The 15,352-nt window shown below is 42.8% G+C and overlaps 1 protein-coding gene across 1 annotated transcript in view; it reads left to right on the plus strand.

Annotated features, from left to right (window-relative positions):
• LOC132833284 (ADP/ATP translocase 4-like) overlaps window positions 1-15,352 on the plus strand; it is a 46,136-nt gene that overhangs the window by 17,295 nt on the left and 13,489 nt on the right. The window contains exon 4 of the mRNA XM_060851447.1: window positions 390-544. Within this exon, the coding sequence (XP_060707430.1) occupies window positions 390-544 (155 nt within the window). The remainder of the gene's footprint in view (window positions 1-389; window positions 545-15,352) is intronic.

A 15,352-nucleotide genomic window follows, 5' to 3' on the forward strand; every position in this document is an offset into this window, starting at 1 on the left:
ATTGTTCATGATGAGCCCTACTCTGCCACTTGGTAGTTTTGGTAGGATTTGTGTATCAGAAACAAGCTAAACCGGCAAGCATGGGACTGTGTTTAACACTTCACCTGCAAATAGTGGCACCTGCAACAACGTAGCATTGCTTTACTGGTAGATGAAAGTTTCATCCTAAACCATGTGCTCTACGTCCTGGAGTGGAGTTTAAAATCTGACTCATGAGAGTACAGCCAACTGAACCAACTTTACGTAATTAATGTAATTATTGATGTACAACCACAGAAGACTAGTCCAACATTTTCACATTTACGATTACCAACTGATTTGTTCAAAGAAACTTTTGTTGTAGTTAAGATGTCTTTTAATGTAATCAAACATGTTCTTTTAAACTATAGGTCCTGAGGAGCGGCAATTTACCGGTCTCACTGATTGCATCACAAAAATTGCGAAGCGGGATGGACCCAGGGGACTTTATCAGGGATTTGGTGTTTCAGTGAATGGCATCATTGTATATCGAGCTTCCTATTTCGGGTGCTATGACACAATCAAAGTAATGTTTTATAAGTATTTCTGATGAAAATATGTGAAAAATTATATGCTTACTTATTGAGAATATATGATGCATTTTCCGATAGTTTTTTTTTGTCATTTAAATATTTTAAATCTTCTTTATTGTAACTATATATATGTATATATATATTTCACTTACATATTTCAAAATCTTCTCATCCCAGAGATATCTAGGTGAATTGGTAAAGGAGTTATATTACTGAGGGGAGGATTTTGGATTAGAAGAGCAATGTGTGTAGTCTCATAGGTGGAGCTATAAAACAGCAAGGGGCAGTCGACATTGATTGGACTTATTTATGGACCGTTAAATATTAGTATTACTGGGAGGCATGGTATTACTCAGGAGATGACAGAAGTGTGTTTCTACTATTTTAAAAGTGCTGGAAAATACATTCCTGTTCAACACCAAATGAATTTCAGAAAGTTTTGTTTGATCGATTTCATTGAATTTTTTGAGGAAATTAACAGAGCAGGAAAGTGGCATACTATTAATGTCTTCTAGATTTTGTCTGAGAAAGTTGCCTGGAGATTCAATGAGTTTAACACTTTTTAATGTAGTTTTCAGAGATTTTAGCTAGAATTTTGACAAATAAGTTTTGACATATCACTTCTCATCATATATGTAAAAGACAATGGGATCCAATTTTTCATGAAATGTATTAATGAATTTAGCTTAATGTCTCCCATATTTAAGAGGTTGACAGATATTTCAAAAATTGACTCCGGGTTGATAGTGAGGAAGGAATCTGTGCACTGTCAATGACAGTAGTCTGCTCAGGTGCATAGAAAAGCAAAAATTGATATTCAAGTTGCAAATGTGTATGTTCATACAATTGGGGAGGGCACAAAGGCAAGGATTATACCTCCCAGTACTACTAGTATTTAGCAGTCCATAAATAATTCCAACCAGTGTCTATAGCCCCTTGCTGTTTCATAGTTCCACCTAAGCAAACTACATATATTGATCTTCTAATCCAAGCTCTTCCCCTTAGTAATGTAACCCCCTTACTAATTCAACTAGATACCTCTGGGACAAGAAAAGTTTGAAATATGTAAGCAAAAACCATTTCATGGCATTCTGAGAAAAACTTTGGAATAGGGAGTAAATGTCAACTGAGTCATTGGATAGAGATATGGATGAAAATGGAAGAGTGTAGGTTAGATGGGCTTCAGATTGGTTTCACAGGTCGCACAACATTGAGGGCCGAAGGGCCTGTATTTTGCTGTAATGTTCTTTGTTCTATGGTTCATAGTGTCATAGAGATGTACAGCATGGAAACAGACCCTTCGGTCCAACCTGTCCATGCCGACCAGATATCCCAACCCAATCTAGTCCCACCTGCCAGCACCCGGCCCATATCCTTCCAAACCCTTCCTATTCATATACCCATCCAAATGCTTCTTAAATGTTGCAATTGTACCAGCCTCCACCACATCCTCTGGCACCACCCTCTGTGTGAAAAGGTTGCCCCTTAGGTCTCTTTTATATCTTTCCCCTCTCACCCTAAACCTATGCCCTCTAGTTCTGGACTCCCTGACCCCAGAGAAAAGACTTTGTCTACTTATCCTATCCATGTCTCTCATAATTTTGTAAACCTCTATAAGGTCACGCCTCTGCCTCCAACGCTCCAGGGAAAACAGACCCAGCCTGTTCAGCCTCTCCCTATAGCTCAAATCCTCCAACCCAGGCAACATCCTTGTAAATCTTTTCTGAACCCTTTCAAGTTTCACAACATCTTTCCGATAGGAAGGAGACCAGAATTGCACGCAATATTCCAACAGTGGCCTAACCAATGTCCTGTACAGCCGCAACATGACCTCCCAACTCCTGTACTCAATACTCTGACCAATAAAGGAAAGCATACCAAAAGCCTTCTTCACTATCCTATCTACCTGCGACTCCACTTTCAAGGAGCTGTGAACCTGTATTCCAATGTCTCTTTCTTCAGCAACACTCCCTAGGACCTTACCATTAAGTGTAGAAGTCCTGCTAAGATTTGCTTTCCCAAAATGCGGAAAACCGAACAGATTAGTAAGTTAGTTAAGAAAACATATGGCATGCTTTTATTTAATTTTTCATATGCTTAGAATATACAAATATAGATTATTCTAGAACTGTGTAAGTGTATTAGGCTATAATTATAATATTGTGTATAGTACAGGTCTCCACATTACTGAAAGGATGTGATCTCTTCAGAGAGGATACAGAGTAAATTTCTGAGGATGTTGCCAGAAATAGCAAATTTTAACTGTTAGTAAGATTGGCTAGGCTGGAGTTGTTTCCTTTGCCACACAGGATGCTGAGCAGAGATTTAATTGAGAAATGGGGACATCTGTAATAGTCTTCTAATGTCATTTTCACAGTTTAAATCTGTGCTCTCTGGTTCTTGATCCTTTTGCCCTATCTACTTTGCCCAAAACCCACATGACTTTGAAGACTTCTAACAAATCCCCTCTTGACCTTCTCCAAGTAGAATAGCCCCAACGTTTTCAATCTTTCAATGTAACTGAAGTGCCTCTTCCCTGGAATCATTCCTGTGGATCACTATTTAGGCCCAATCTGTTGTCTTCACGTCCTTCATAAAGTGGAATGCCTAGAATTGGACAAAGTATTCCGGTTAATGTAAAATCATATTTTGTAAAGGATTGACATAATTTTTCTGCTTTTATATTTCATGCTAATTTGTTTGTAAAACTGAGGATGCCATATGTTTATTAACTGTGCTCTCAACCTGTCCTTCTACTTTTGATGATTTATGTACATAAACACCCATATCCTTTACTTCAACACTCCCTTCATCTTATTGTCTCTGTGTTCTTCCTACCAAAATGAATCACTTTGTACTTCTCTGCCTTGAACTTTATTTGTCATTTTTCTGCCCATTTCATCAACCTGCCTTATGACCACTTGAAGTTCTACATTATCCTAATGGTTTACTATACTTTCAAGTTTCATACCACCCACAGATTTTGAAAATGTGCCTCTGTCCAAGGTTTATGTCATTAATATATATCAGGGAAGAGCGTGAGCCCTAACAGCAACTCTTGGAGCTCTGCTATAAATTTCCTCTCATCAGTAAGCCAACTGTTGAACTCCACTATTTGTTTTGCTCACTTAGCCAATGTTGTATCTGTTGTTCCTGTCCCTTTGATTGCATGAAGTATAACATGGTTCAGAAGTCTGCAACTATTTTATCAAATTCATTTTGGAAATCCATGTGCACCAAATTGAAGCATCATCCTCATCAAACACTTCTATTAACTTTATCAAATCAAGTAAGTTAAAAACAATTTGCCTGAACAAATCTGCACTGGCTTTCCTTAATTAATTACCAAAGTAACAATATCATAATTTTTAAGAGCTTCCCCCTCCACTGAATTTAAATTATCCTGTAATTGTTGGGTTATCCTTACACCTATTTTTCAATTAGGGTGCAACATTTTCATTCTTTAGTTCTCTAGAAATACCCTCAAGCCTCAGGAGGTTGGGAAAATTATGGCCAGTGCTTCTGCGATTTCCATTCTCAATTCCTTCAATATACCTAAATGCATTTCATCCCATCCTGGTACCTTACCAACTTTAAACATAGTCAGCCTGTCTAGGGTCACCTCCTTGTCAATTTTAGACTTTTCAAGTGTATGAACTGCCTTTTTTTTACCATTGCCTTCCTTAGTGAAGACGAATTATGGAATGTTCATTTAATACCTCAATCATATCTTCTCTGATTCACATTAAATTCCATCTCTTTCATCGTCCAGACATCTCTGGATTTGTTTGTCCAATGTTTCCCCCCTTGTGGGACTATACCTTGACTACATTTGAATTCTCTCTTCCTTAAAGCTCCATTAGTTTCACCTGCTAATCTTTGGTTCCAGTTTATCTAAGCCAAATACATTCTTAATCTGTGCTCAAAATTCACAGTGATAGTAGGGAAATCTATCTCCAAAGTCCATAAAATGCAATTGAAATTTCACTCTCAGTGGTGAACAGTTGGAGAATAGTCACCTTCAAAAGTTAAAAAAAGTGTGCTTTCTTAAGATGGGTTCTGTGAATGGAGAAGCAGTGAGAAGTTAGGAAAGTAATGGAAGGCCATTGGATAGTTACTGAGGGAAACAACTGCCAGATTCTGGGAGCCAGCATCTCCTCAGCCTGAAAACAAAAAAAAATTGCTGGAGATCACCCAAAGTGGGTCAGAGCTCTGATGAAGAGTCATCTAGACTCGAAATGTTATCTTGCTTTCTCTCCTTGGATACTGCCTGACCCGCTGTGATTTCCAGCATGTTTTTTCCAGTACAGATTCTAGCATCTGCAGTAATTTGTTCCGATCTTTTCAGCCAGTCTGGGAAGTGGATGCATTTGACTGGAGGTCTGGGTTCTCAGGTCAGACCCAAAGTCTGAGAGCCTACAATTATTTTACCGAGGCCAAGTGGTGAATCCCTTGTTTGATAAGATGGCTTTTTGTCCTTCTAGTGAGAGGAAAGAGTCTCTAAGGGATTAAGGGGATGAGATCTGGAGGATGAAAAGGGGGAGGTGTGGACAAACTTGGACGCTACAAGGGGGGTTGGGTGGAGGACGGGAAGGCTGCAAAGGAAGTAAGGAATATGGGGAGACTGCACGGTGCATGGCGGTGATGTAGAAAATGCAAGGAGGATGGTGGAAGAAGTGGGTAGAAGATTGGGAGGCTAGAAGTGTGAGGAAGATGGGGAACCTACATGGAGGATAAAACAGAGTCTGTAAGAAACAGAGAACCACAAAGGGCACAGGAGAGAAACTGGTGCCAGGAGGAATGGGGGTGTTAGGTGAGAGAGGAGTAGCACAAGGAGTTTGGGAAAGTTAGGGATGCTGCAAAGCAGAGGGAAGCAAAAGGGAGGCTGCAAAGAAGAGAAAATAATTTCAAACCTTTCAACAGTGAAATACTCAGCTATTTAGGAGCTAGAAAAATGTGAAATTCCTCATAGTAAATTCCTTGCAAATGAGTATGGTACCTTTAGTTTAAGCTGCAAGAGCTTCTGTGGGTAATGTGTAGTGAATGCTATTATAATAAATACAATGCTAACTTTGGATGTAGGTTCACTCGCTGAGCTGAGATGTTACGCGGTAACATCTTCAGTGGACCTCATGAAACCCAAACATATAAATAGAAAGCAGGAATTTTCAGCATTGCTTCGCATGAAGTCCACTAAAGATGTTACCTAGTAAGGTAACAAAATGTCTGGAAATGAACCTTTCAGCTCATCGAGCAAACCTGCATCCAAAACCTCAACCTGAGCTACAAATCTTCACAATGCTAATTATTTAAACCTGAGATTGTGATCTCAGTGAAAAAAAAGGTTAGTAGTAACTGTCTGGTTAAAATCTTCCAGCTTTGTGAATATGCAATGGAAACACATTAAGTGTGATCTCATAAGTCTGGAAGATATGCTGGGATGATGACTTTTTGTGTGGAAGTATCTGTCAGTTATTTTTGAAAACACTTGTTGCCAACTTATGCATATTATTTTTCATTTGGAGTGGGTAAAGACTTGGAACATGCTATCTGAAAGGTGGTAGAGACCCTCATTGCACTCAAAAAAATGTTTGGCTGTGCACTTGAAATGCTGTAATGTACAAGGGTACAGACCAAAAGTCAGAAGGACATGCTGGGCATTTGGATCCTTCAAATGACTAGAAGGCATGAATAAACTTTAGTGGGCATATAATTGTCAAATGAATTTCACGTACATAAATGTGAGGTATTACATTCATTTTAAAGAGATAAGGAAGTTGCACATTACCCAGAAAGTATGAACAACGAGTAGCAGAGGTATCTGGGAATACAATTAACAGAAGTCACTAAAGGTTGTGTATATGTCCAAAATGCCATATCAGAAATAAATGAGGAACAGGGAATTGAAAGTGGAAAAGTTATACTAAACTAATATTGAACCTTGGGTATATTACATTGACCGCCTATTACAGAAAGTACAGGGGCACTGGATAAGGTGAACTGTGAGGTTATTTTTTGCTTTCATTTCTGGAGAATAATGGCCTCCCTTCTTTGCTGGATGGCCTTGAACAGAACCACAAGCAAAACTTGAGGCCAGATTCTGTCTGATGTGGGGAATCTCTTGGAGGTTGGGAGTTGGCTAGAGATTCACACGGAGTGTGATGATGCAACACACTTCCAGTGATTGAAAGGTTATCTGGTTTAACTTTGAAAATAAAACCCAAACCTTGGACCTCGGAATATGCTAGCAGAGGCAAGAACTGCCTGATCACCTGCCCCTTATAGTTCCCCCTTACTCCTGTAACAACTGGGATTTGTGTATAATGAGCTAAATTGCACTTGATTGTAGAAGACAAATTAATCCAAGTCCCAGCAGAAGTAAAGATGTCTAACATGATTGACAATACATCTTCAATTCCAAAATGGAAATAAGAACACTTTTAGCATGCTTGCCTTCATTGTTCAGACCTTTGAGTGAAGGAGTTGGGATGTTATGTTGAGGCCGTACAAGACGTTGGTGAGGCCTCTTCTGGAGTTTGTCCAATTCTGGTCACGCTGTTATAAGAAGGATATTAGTAAGCTGAAGAGGATTCAAAAGAGATTAATAACAATGTTGCTGGGAATGGAGGGTTTCAGTTACAAGGAGAGGCTGAATGGGCTGAGACTTATTCACTGTAGAGTAGAAGGTTGAGAGGTGATGTTATAGAAGTTTATAAAATCATTGGGATATACACAAAGTAAATGGCAGGTGTCTTTTCCCTAGGTTGAGGGATTTCAAGACTAGAGGGCATATTTTGAAGATGAGAGGAGAAAGATTTTAAAAAGACATGGGGGTAATTTTTTTTACAGTGTGGTTCACGTGTGGAACGCACTTTCAGAGAAAGTGGCAGATGCATTTAAAAGACATTTGGATAAGTACATGAATGAGATGTTTGAAGGGATATGGAGCAAGCACAGGCAGATAGGACTAATTGAATTTATGATTATGGTCAACATGGAATGGTTGGACGGAATGATCTGTTTCCGTGCTATATGACTCTATGAAACCTATGTACCAACATATGAAGAAGGAAGAGGAGTAGGGTATTGAGCCTCTCAATCTTGCTCTCCTATTTAATAAGATCATGGTTGATCTGATTGCCTCCTCAAATCTACATTCCCACCAACATTTGCTATCCTTATAACCATCAGCTTTAAAAATGTTCAAGGACTGTGCTTCCACCACCTTGAAAGACTTATGATCTTCTGAGAAAACAGAAATTGCCTAATCTTTGCTTTAAACAGTGATCCCTAATTCTTGATTCTCCCGAAAGAGGAAACGTTGTCTTAGTTATAGAGTCTACTCTATCAAGATCACTCGAGATCCAATTAAGTTGCGATTTTTCTAAATTCCAGCAAATTCAAGCCGAGATTATTTAACCTTCATCAGACAATCTATTCATTCTAGCAATTACAGAACAACCTCAGTTATCCGAACATCAATTATCCGAATTTTGGATTATCTGAACAAGATCTCAAGGTCCTGTAAAAATTTTATTAAATTTAAATAAAATCACAGCGCGAGCAGGCAGCATGGGCTGGTGGTGGGAGCAGGAACAGGGTCACCACAGGGACCCTGTTCCTATTATTGCCGCCGGCACAGAGATCCTTTTCCTAGTATTGCTGTTGCAACAGGAACCCTGATTAGTTATCCGAACAATCAGTTATCCAAACAAAATACTCCCCAGCCATCTTGTTCGGACAATCTAGGTTGTTCTGTAGTCTGTGAACCTATGCATTGCTTCCAATGCATTTGCATCCTTCCTTAAATAAAGTGCCAAATTCTGTATACAATACTCCAGTGCCATGTTTAACTGAATTTTTCTTTGTAATCCGCTCCCAAATAATGATAACCTTTTGTTAGATTTCCTAATGATTTGCTGTACATGCATACTAAACTTTTGAGATTCATGCACTAGGACATCAAGACTTTTTTCAACCTCAGACCTCTGCAATTTCTCACCATGTGATACCATTGGTGGGCGGCACGGTGGCACAGTGGTTAGCACTGCTGCCTCACAGCGCCTGAGACCCGGGTTCAATTCCCGACTCAGGCGACTGACTGTGTGGAGTTTGCACGTTCTCCCTGTGTCTGCGTGGGTTTCCTCCGGGTGCTCCGGTTTCCTCCCACAGTCCAAAGATGTGCGGGTCAGGTGAATTGGCCATGTTAAATTGCCCGTAGTGTTAGGTAAGGGGTAAATGTAGGGGTATGGGTGGGTTGCGCTTCGGCGGGTCGGTGTGGACTTGTTGGGCCGAAGGGCCTGTTTCCACACTGTAAATCTAATCTAATCTACGCTCCTTTTTGTTTATTCCTCCTGCCAATACAGATCGTTCCACATTTTCCTATGCTGTGCTCCAATTTTCCACATCTTTTACAACTGAATTAACCTATCTTTATCTTTTTGTAGCCTTCTTATGTCCTCTTCGCTACCAATTCCTTGTGTTGTCAGCAAACTTGGCAACCATACAACCAAATGATCCTAGTCATTTACATAAATTGTAAACAGTTCAGATCCCAGCACCGATTCCTGTGGCACACCACATGTTCCATCTTGACAACCTACAAAGATCAGTTTATGTTTACTTTCCGCTTCTTGTTTACCAGCCTGTTGTCCATGTTGATATGCCATATTCTATAGCATGTGCTTTTATTTTCCCCACTAATGCTTAATGTGGCATTTTATTAATGTCTTCAGAAAATCTAAGTGCAGTATATCGACCAGTTTCCCTTTTTATTCTTACACAGAACGTATAAGAACTTATAGATTGGTCAAACATGATTTCCCCTTTCATAAAATAGCTGACGATTATGATTTTCCTGAATTCCTCTTGCCTTTCATTTCCTGTTTTATCGCTGTTTCTGGGATTTTGATTGGATCATCTACAGTGAAGATCATTGTAAAACACCTGTACAATTTGTCTACCATTTCCTTATTTTCCATTGATTCTCCAGTCATGCTTCCTATGGGACTAACACTCACTTTGTTAATTCTTTCTAAATAGAGATTCTTACCATTGTTTATATTTCAAGCTAGCTATGCACATACATTAATTTTTCTGTCCATATTTTTTGGCCTTCCTTTGCTTTTTTAATATTCTGTCCAATTTCCTGACCAGACACTGTCTTTGCATAATTATATGCTTGCTCTTTAAGTTTATGGGAACAAAAGGCCATTCTGTCCTTTGAGTCATTCATTCTATCCTGGCTGTTCTGTGACCTATTTCCAAATATTTACCTTTGGCCTATTTCCCTTAAATTCTTTGGTTAAGAAAATTTTTCTATTTCAGATTTTAAATTAACATCTGATCCAGCATCCACTACTATTTGTGGAAGAGTGTTCCAAATATTTACCATTCTTTTGTGTGTGGATGTTCTTCGTAACATCGTTCCTGAATGTCTGGCCCCCTGATTCTAAAATTCCCCAACCAGTGAAAATAAGTTTATTTTTATCTACTCTGTATTTTCCTGTTAGTACCTTGAAGACTTTTATCAGGTCACCACTTAACTTTCTAAATTTCAGGGGAAACATTTCTCCTCATAACTTAACCACTGAAGTCCAACTATCATTCCTGTAAACCTACATTGTACTCCTCGAAAGCCAATATAGTCTTCCTGAGATGTGCTCCCAGATCTTCTCACAGTACTCCAAGTGGGATCTAACCAGGATTTTGTATAACTGCAGCATAACTGCACCAATGCTGCCAGACCTGCTGAACTTTTCCAGTAACTTCTGGTTTTGTTCCTGGTATGGAGGGATTGTCTTATGAGCAAAGGCTAAACAAGTTGGGGTTCTACTCACTGGCATTTAGCAGAATGAGAGGTGACCTCATTGAAACAGGGGATTTTTAAGGGGCTTGACAGGTATATGCTGAGAGTATATCCCCTCATTCTAGGACCAGACAGCATAGTCTCAGAATAAAGAGGTGCAAATTGAAGACTGAGGTCAGAGGGATTGCTTCTCTCAAAGGATTGAGAGTCTTTGGAACTCCGTATCACAGAGAAGCAGAATCCTTGTCTATGTTCAAGGCTGGGATAGATAGAATCAAGGACACTGGGAAAATGCAGGGAAATTGATGTTGTGGATCTGATGAATTTTGGATGATGAAGATTGAATGATGAAGCAGGTTCTAGGAGCCACATGGCTTTCTCCTGCTCTTATTTCTTATGGTCTTATGATCGGTCTTCAAAATATCTAAAGAGTCTACATCCAGGGGCAGCACGGTGGCTCACTGCACCAGGGACTTGGGTTCAATTCCCACCTCGGGCGACTGTCTGTGTGGAGTTTTCACATTCTCTCCGTGTCTGGGTTTCCTCCGGGTTCTCCAGTTTCTTTCCACAATGCAAAAATGTGCAGGTCAGGTGAATTGGCCGTGCTAAATTGCCCACAGTGTTAGGTGCATTAGTCAGTGGTAAATGTAGGGTAGGGGAGGGTCTGGGTGGGTTACTCTTCGGAGGGTCGGTGTGGACTTGTTGGGCCAAAGGGCCTGTTTCCATACTGTAGGTAGTCTAATCTAATCAAAAAAACTTCTGTATCCTTGTGCTCCAGTCCTCTCAAGATAAAGGCCAGCATTCCATTAGCTTTCTTGGTTAATTTCTGCACCTGTTGTAACATTTTAAAGATGTATGCCCCGAACCCTCAAGTCTCTTGGACATCCACTGTATTTAACTTAATGTGTTCTAGAAAGTATCCTGATCTATCCTTTCTCGGCCCAAAATTGATAACCTCAGATTTGCTTACGTTGAACTCCATCCGCCACAACTTTGTCCATTCACTTGGCCTATCAATATCCCTTTGCAATTTTATGCTATTTTCTCCACTGTCTACAGGGCTGCCTAACTTTGTGTCTTCAGCGTTTTGGATATCTGATTTTCTATGCCATTATCCAAGTAATTAATAAATAAGGCCCTAACACAGATCTTTGTGGGTCACTACTGGTCACATCCTGCCAATCTGAGTACCTGCCCATTAACCGTACTTTCTGTCATCTGCCACTCAGTTTCTCAGCCAAGGAGAAAGTGAGGACTACAGATGCTGGAAATTAGAGTCCAGAGTCTGGTGCTGCAAAAGCACAGCAGGTCAGGCAGCATCTGAGGAGCAGGAGAATCGACGTTTCAGGCATAACCCTTTCATCTGGAATGAGGCTTGTGGGTCTGGGCTGAGTGATAAATGGGAGAGGGCATGGGATTGTGGGGAGATAGCTCGGAAAGCGATACGTGGATGAAGGTGAGGGAGAAGCTGATAGAGGGGGCAGTGATAGACGGGTTTGGAGAGCGGTGCTAAGTTAGAGGATTGGGACTGGAGTAATGTAGGGGGAGGGGAAATGAGGAAGCTGTCGAAATCCACATTTATCTGGTGTGGTTGCAGGGTCCCAAGGTGGAATATGAGGAATTCCTCCTCCAGGCGTTGGGTGGTAATATTTTGGAGATGGAGGCCCAGGACCTGCATGTCCATGACAGAATGGGAGTTGAAATGTTCAGCCACGGGGCAGTGGGGTTGGTGTGTGTGGGTGTCCCAGAGACATTTTCTGAAACGATCCAGAAGAATGTGTCCTGACTCCCCAATGTAGAGGTGACTACACCGGGTGCAATGGATGCAGTAGATGACTTTGGTAGAGGTACAGGTGAATTTCTGATGAATGTGGAAGGATCCCTTGGGGCCTTGGACAGAGGTGAGTGGAGTGGAGTGGTGTGGGCACAGGTTGTGCATTTCCTGCAGTGGCAGGGAAAGGTGCCAGGAGTGGGTGTGGGCTGGTGGGACAGCAAAGACCTGACGAGGGAGTCACAGAGGGAATGGTCTTTTTAGAACACTGATAGGCATGTGGAGGGAGATAAATCTTCGGTGATGGGTCTGTTTGTAGATGGCAGAGGATGATACGTTGCATGCCGAGATTGGTGGGGTGGAAGGTGAGGACCAAGGGGGTTCTGTCCTTGTTGCTTTGGAGGGGTGGGGTTCAAAGGTAGTGGTGCGTGAAGTGGAGGAGATGCGCTGGAGGGCATTGTCAACCTGGTGTGAAGGGATGTTGCGATCATGGAAGGAGGAGGCCATCTGGAACTTTCTGAGATGGGATTGGTCATCCTGAGAACAGATATGGCAGAGGCGGAGGAATTGGGAGTAAGGGATGGTATTTTTACAGGAGGTAGGGTGGGAGGAGTCTAGGTAACTGTGAGAGTTGGTGGGTTTGTAGTAGATGTTTGTGGTTAGTCAGTCGCCAGAGACAGTGATGGAGAGGTCTAGGAAGGAGAGGGAGGTTGCCAAGATGTTCCAGGTGAATTTGAGGTCAGGGTGGAAGGTGTTGGTAAAGTTGATGAACTGTTCGACCTCCTTGTGGGAGCATGAGGCGGCGCCAATACAGTCATTGATATAGCGGAGGAACAGGTGGGGGATGGTGCCATTGTAACTGCAGAAGCTGAGCTGTTCCACATATCCGACAAACTGGCAGGCATAGCTTGGTCCCATGTGTGTGCCCATGGCTACCCCTTTAGTTTGGAGGAAGTGGGAAAATTGGAAGGAGAATTTGTTGAGGGTGAGAACCAATTCAACTGAGTGTGTCGGTGGAAGGGTACTGATTGGGACTGCGTGAGAGGAAGAAACAGAGGGCTTGGAGACCTTCGTCGTGGCAGATCGATGCGTACAGGGACGGCATGCCCATGGTGAAGATGAGGCGTTGTGCAGGGAAACAAAATCTTGGTGGAGGTGAAGGGCATGGGTGGTGTCTCGAACATAGGTGGGGAGTTCCTGGACTAAGTGGGAGAGGACGGTGTCAAGGTAGGAAGAGATGAGTTTGGTGGGACAGGTGCAGGCTGAAACAATGGGTCAACCCGGGCGGTCAGGTTTGTGAATCTTGGGAAGGATGTAGAATCGGACAGTGCGGGGTTCATGGAAAATGAGGTTGGAGGCTGTGGATGTGAGATGCCCAGAGGTGATGAGGTTGTGGATGGTCTGGGAGATGATGGTTTGGTGATGGGAGGTGAGGTCATGATCAAGGAGGAGGTAGTAGGAGGAGGTGTCTGCAAGTTATCGCATGGCTTCCAGCAGTGTAGAGGTTGGTGCACAACACTACTACTGCACCCCACTTGTCTGTGGGTTTGATGGTGAGGTTGGAGTTGGAGCAGAGAGAGTGGAGGGCTGTGCGTTGTGAGGGCAAGAGGTTGGAGTGGGTGAGGGGGATGGACAGGTTGAAGCGGTCAATGTCATGACGGCAGTTTGAAATGAAGAGATCAAGGGCAGGGCAACAGGCTGGCATGGAGTGTCCAGGTGGATTGGTCGTGTTGGAGGCGGGGGAAGGGGTCCTCGTTCGGTGGGTGGTGTCTTGGACAAAAAGGTAGGCACGGAGGTCGCGGAAGAAACGTTCAAGGTCGCTGTTTGTGCCGAATTCATTAATCTGGGACTGTAGACGGATAAAGGTGAGGCCTTTACTTTGGACAAAATGTTCGTCCTCAGTGAGAAGGAGGTCTGAGGGAATGGTGAAGACGCAACAGGATGGGAGCTAGGACCTGGAGTGGGGCTGGAGTTTTAGGTGGGGGCAGAGACAGTTGCTTGAGTGGGCATGGTTATAGTGTCCGTCGTGATGTCACCAATGGAAATGATGTTCACAAAGAGGGTGGAAATTGTGTTTATGGCTGTGTTAATGGGGACGGAAGTGGCGTCACAGGCAGCGAGTGCAACGTTACTGTTGGGTACTGTTATCAACCTGTCTCTGAACCCTGGACTGCCTGATTCTATCTCCTTCCTAAGATTCACAAACCTGATTGCCCCGGGTCAACCCATTGTCTCAGCCTGCACCTGTTCCACCAAACTTATTTCTTCCTACCTCGTCACTGTCCTGTCGAGGTACCACATGGGACCCAGCTATGCTTGCCTGTTTGTCAGATATGTGGAACAGTCCAGCTTCCGCAGTTACGCCGGCATGACCCTCCGCCTGTTCCTCCACTATATCAATGAGTATATCAACTCCGCCTCGTGCTCCCATGAGGAGGGTGAATAGTTCAACAACTTGACCAACACCTTCCACCCCGAGCTCAAATTCAACTGGACCATCTCAGAACCTCTCTCCCCTTCCTGCACCTCTCCATCACCATCTCTGGCGACCGACTAACCACAGACATATACTACAAGCCCACCGACTCCCACAGATACATAGACTACACCTCCTCCCACCCTACCTTCTGTAAAAACGCCATCCCTTATTCCCAATTCCTCCACCTCTGCCAAATCTGTTCCCAGGATGATTCCACCTCAGAAAGTCCCAGATGGCCTCCTCCTTCCACGATCGCAACTTCAACTACCTTGTTCCCAAGATTCACAAACCTGACCACCCCGGTTGATCCATTGTCTCAGCCTGCACCTGTCCCACCGAACTCATCTCTTCCTACCTTGACACCATCCTCTCCCACTTAGTCCAGGAACTCCCCACCTACGTTCAAGACACCACCTGTGCCCTTCACCTCCACCAAGATTTTTGTTTCCCTGCATAACGCCTTCAACTAGACGATACCCTCCAGCACATCTCTACTTCACGAACCACCCTTGAACGCCACCCTTCCCAATGCAACAAGGACAGAACCCCCCTGGCCCTCACCTTCCATCCGACCAACCTCCGCATACAACATCTCATTCTCCGCCACCTCCAAATGGATCCCTCCCACCAAAGATATATTTCACTCCCCACCCCATTAGCATTCTGAAAAGACCCTTCCTTTCACGACTTCCTCATCAGGTCCACATCCCCCACACCCCACTCCTGGCATCTTTCCCTGTCAC

Source organism: Hemiscyllium ocellatum, chromosome 36 (assembly GCF_020745735.1).
Source record: "Hemiscyllium ocellatum isolate sHemOce1 chromosome 36, sHemOce1.pat.X.cur, whole genome shotgun sequence".
NCBI classification, from domain to species: Eukaryota; Metazoa; Chordata; class Chondrichthyes; order Orectolobiformes; family Hemiscylliidae; genus Hemiscyllium; species Hemiscyllium ocellatum.